Consider the following 524-nt stretch of genomic DNA (forward strand, 5'->3'; position numbering starts at 1 on the left):
GTGTACTACCATTGTATTTTCATATTGATCTGTTATGTACTATCCTTGCTTTAGGTATTTGTGACTAATTCTTTTATGTGTAAACTGGTATGTCATAAGATCTCTTTTGAGGTTCAAAAATAAATGCTCTTTTCTTGGGACATTCATGTTGGAAAGTTGGAGAATGAGAACCAAGGCAGATCCCCAAGACCTCTTGTCTGCATGTCTTGCTATGGTAACATGAGCACCAAGGAGAGGAAACAGCACATGGCATCTCTCGCACTTCAAAGGCTTTTCTGAAGGTTTAGGATTTCTTTTCAGTTTATGGTCGTGGACAGAGAGAGTAGCACGGAAGAGAACGAGGAACAGGACTTGGCCGATGACTATTGGGAAAAGAGATACACAATCATTCCCCACAACATTCCTGCTTTCTTGCAAATGCATGCCGATGTCATTCTGCGAACTGGGAAATACCTTAATGTAATCAGGCAGTCAGGTTAGCTATGGGGTTTCTTATTTTTTCTACTGTTGAATGATGGGTGTGG

At 40.8% G+C, this 524-nt stretch overlaps 1 protein-coding gene across 4 annotated transcripts in view; it reads left to right on the plus strand.

Annotated features, from left to right (window-relative positions):
- LOC119594713 (gamma-tubulin complex component 2-like) overlaps positions 1 to 524 on the plus strand; it is a 15,511-nt gene that overhangs the window by 5,790 nt on the left and 9,197 nt on the right. For all 4 annotated transcript variants that reach the window (XM_037943770.1, XM_037943773.1, XM_037943769.1 and 1 more), the window contains one exon: positions 301 to 475. In XM_037943770.1, coding sequence (XP_037799698.1) covers positions 301 to 475 — 175 coding nt within the window. The remainder of the gene's footprint in view (positions 1 to 300; positions 476 to 524) is intronic.

Source organism: Penaeus monodon, chromosome 34 (genome assembly GCF_015228065.2).
Source record: "Penaeus monodon isolate SGIC_2016 chromosome 34, NSTDA_Pmon_1, whole genome shotgun sequence".
Lineage (NCBI taxonomy): Eukaryota > Metazoa > Arthropoda > Malacostraca > Decapoda > Penaeidae > Penaeus > Penaeus monodon.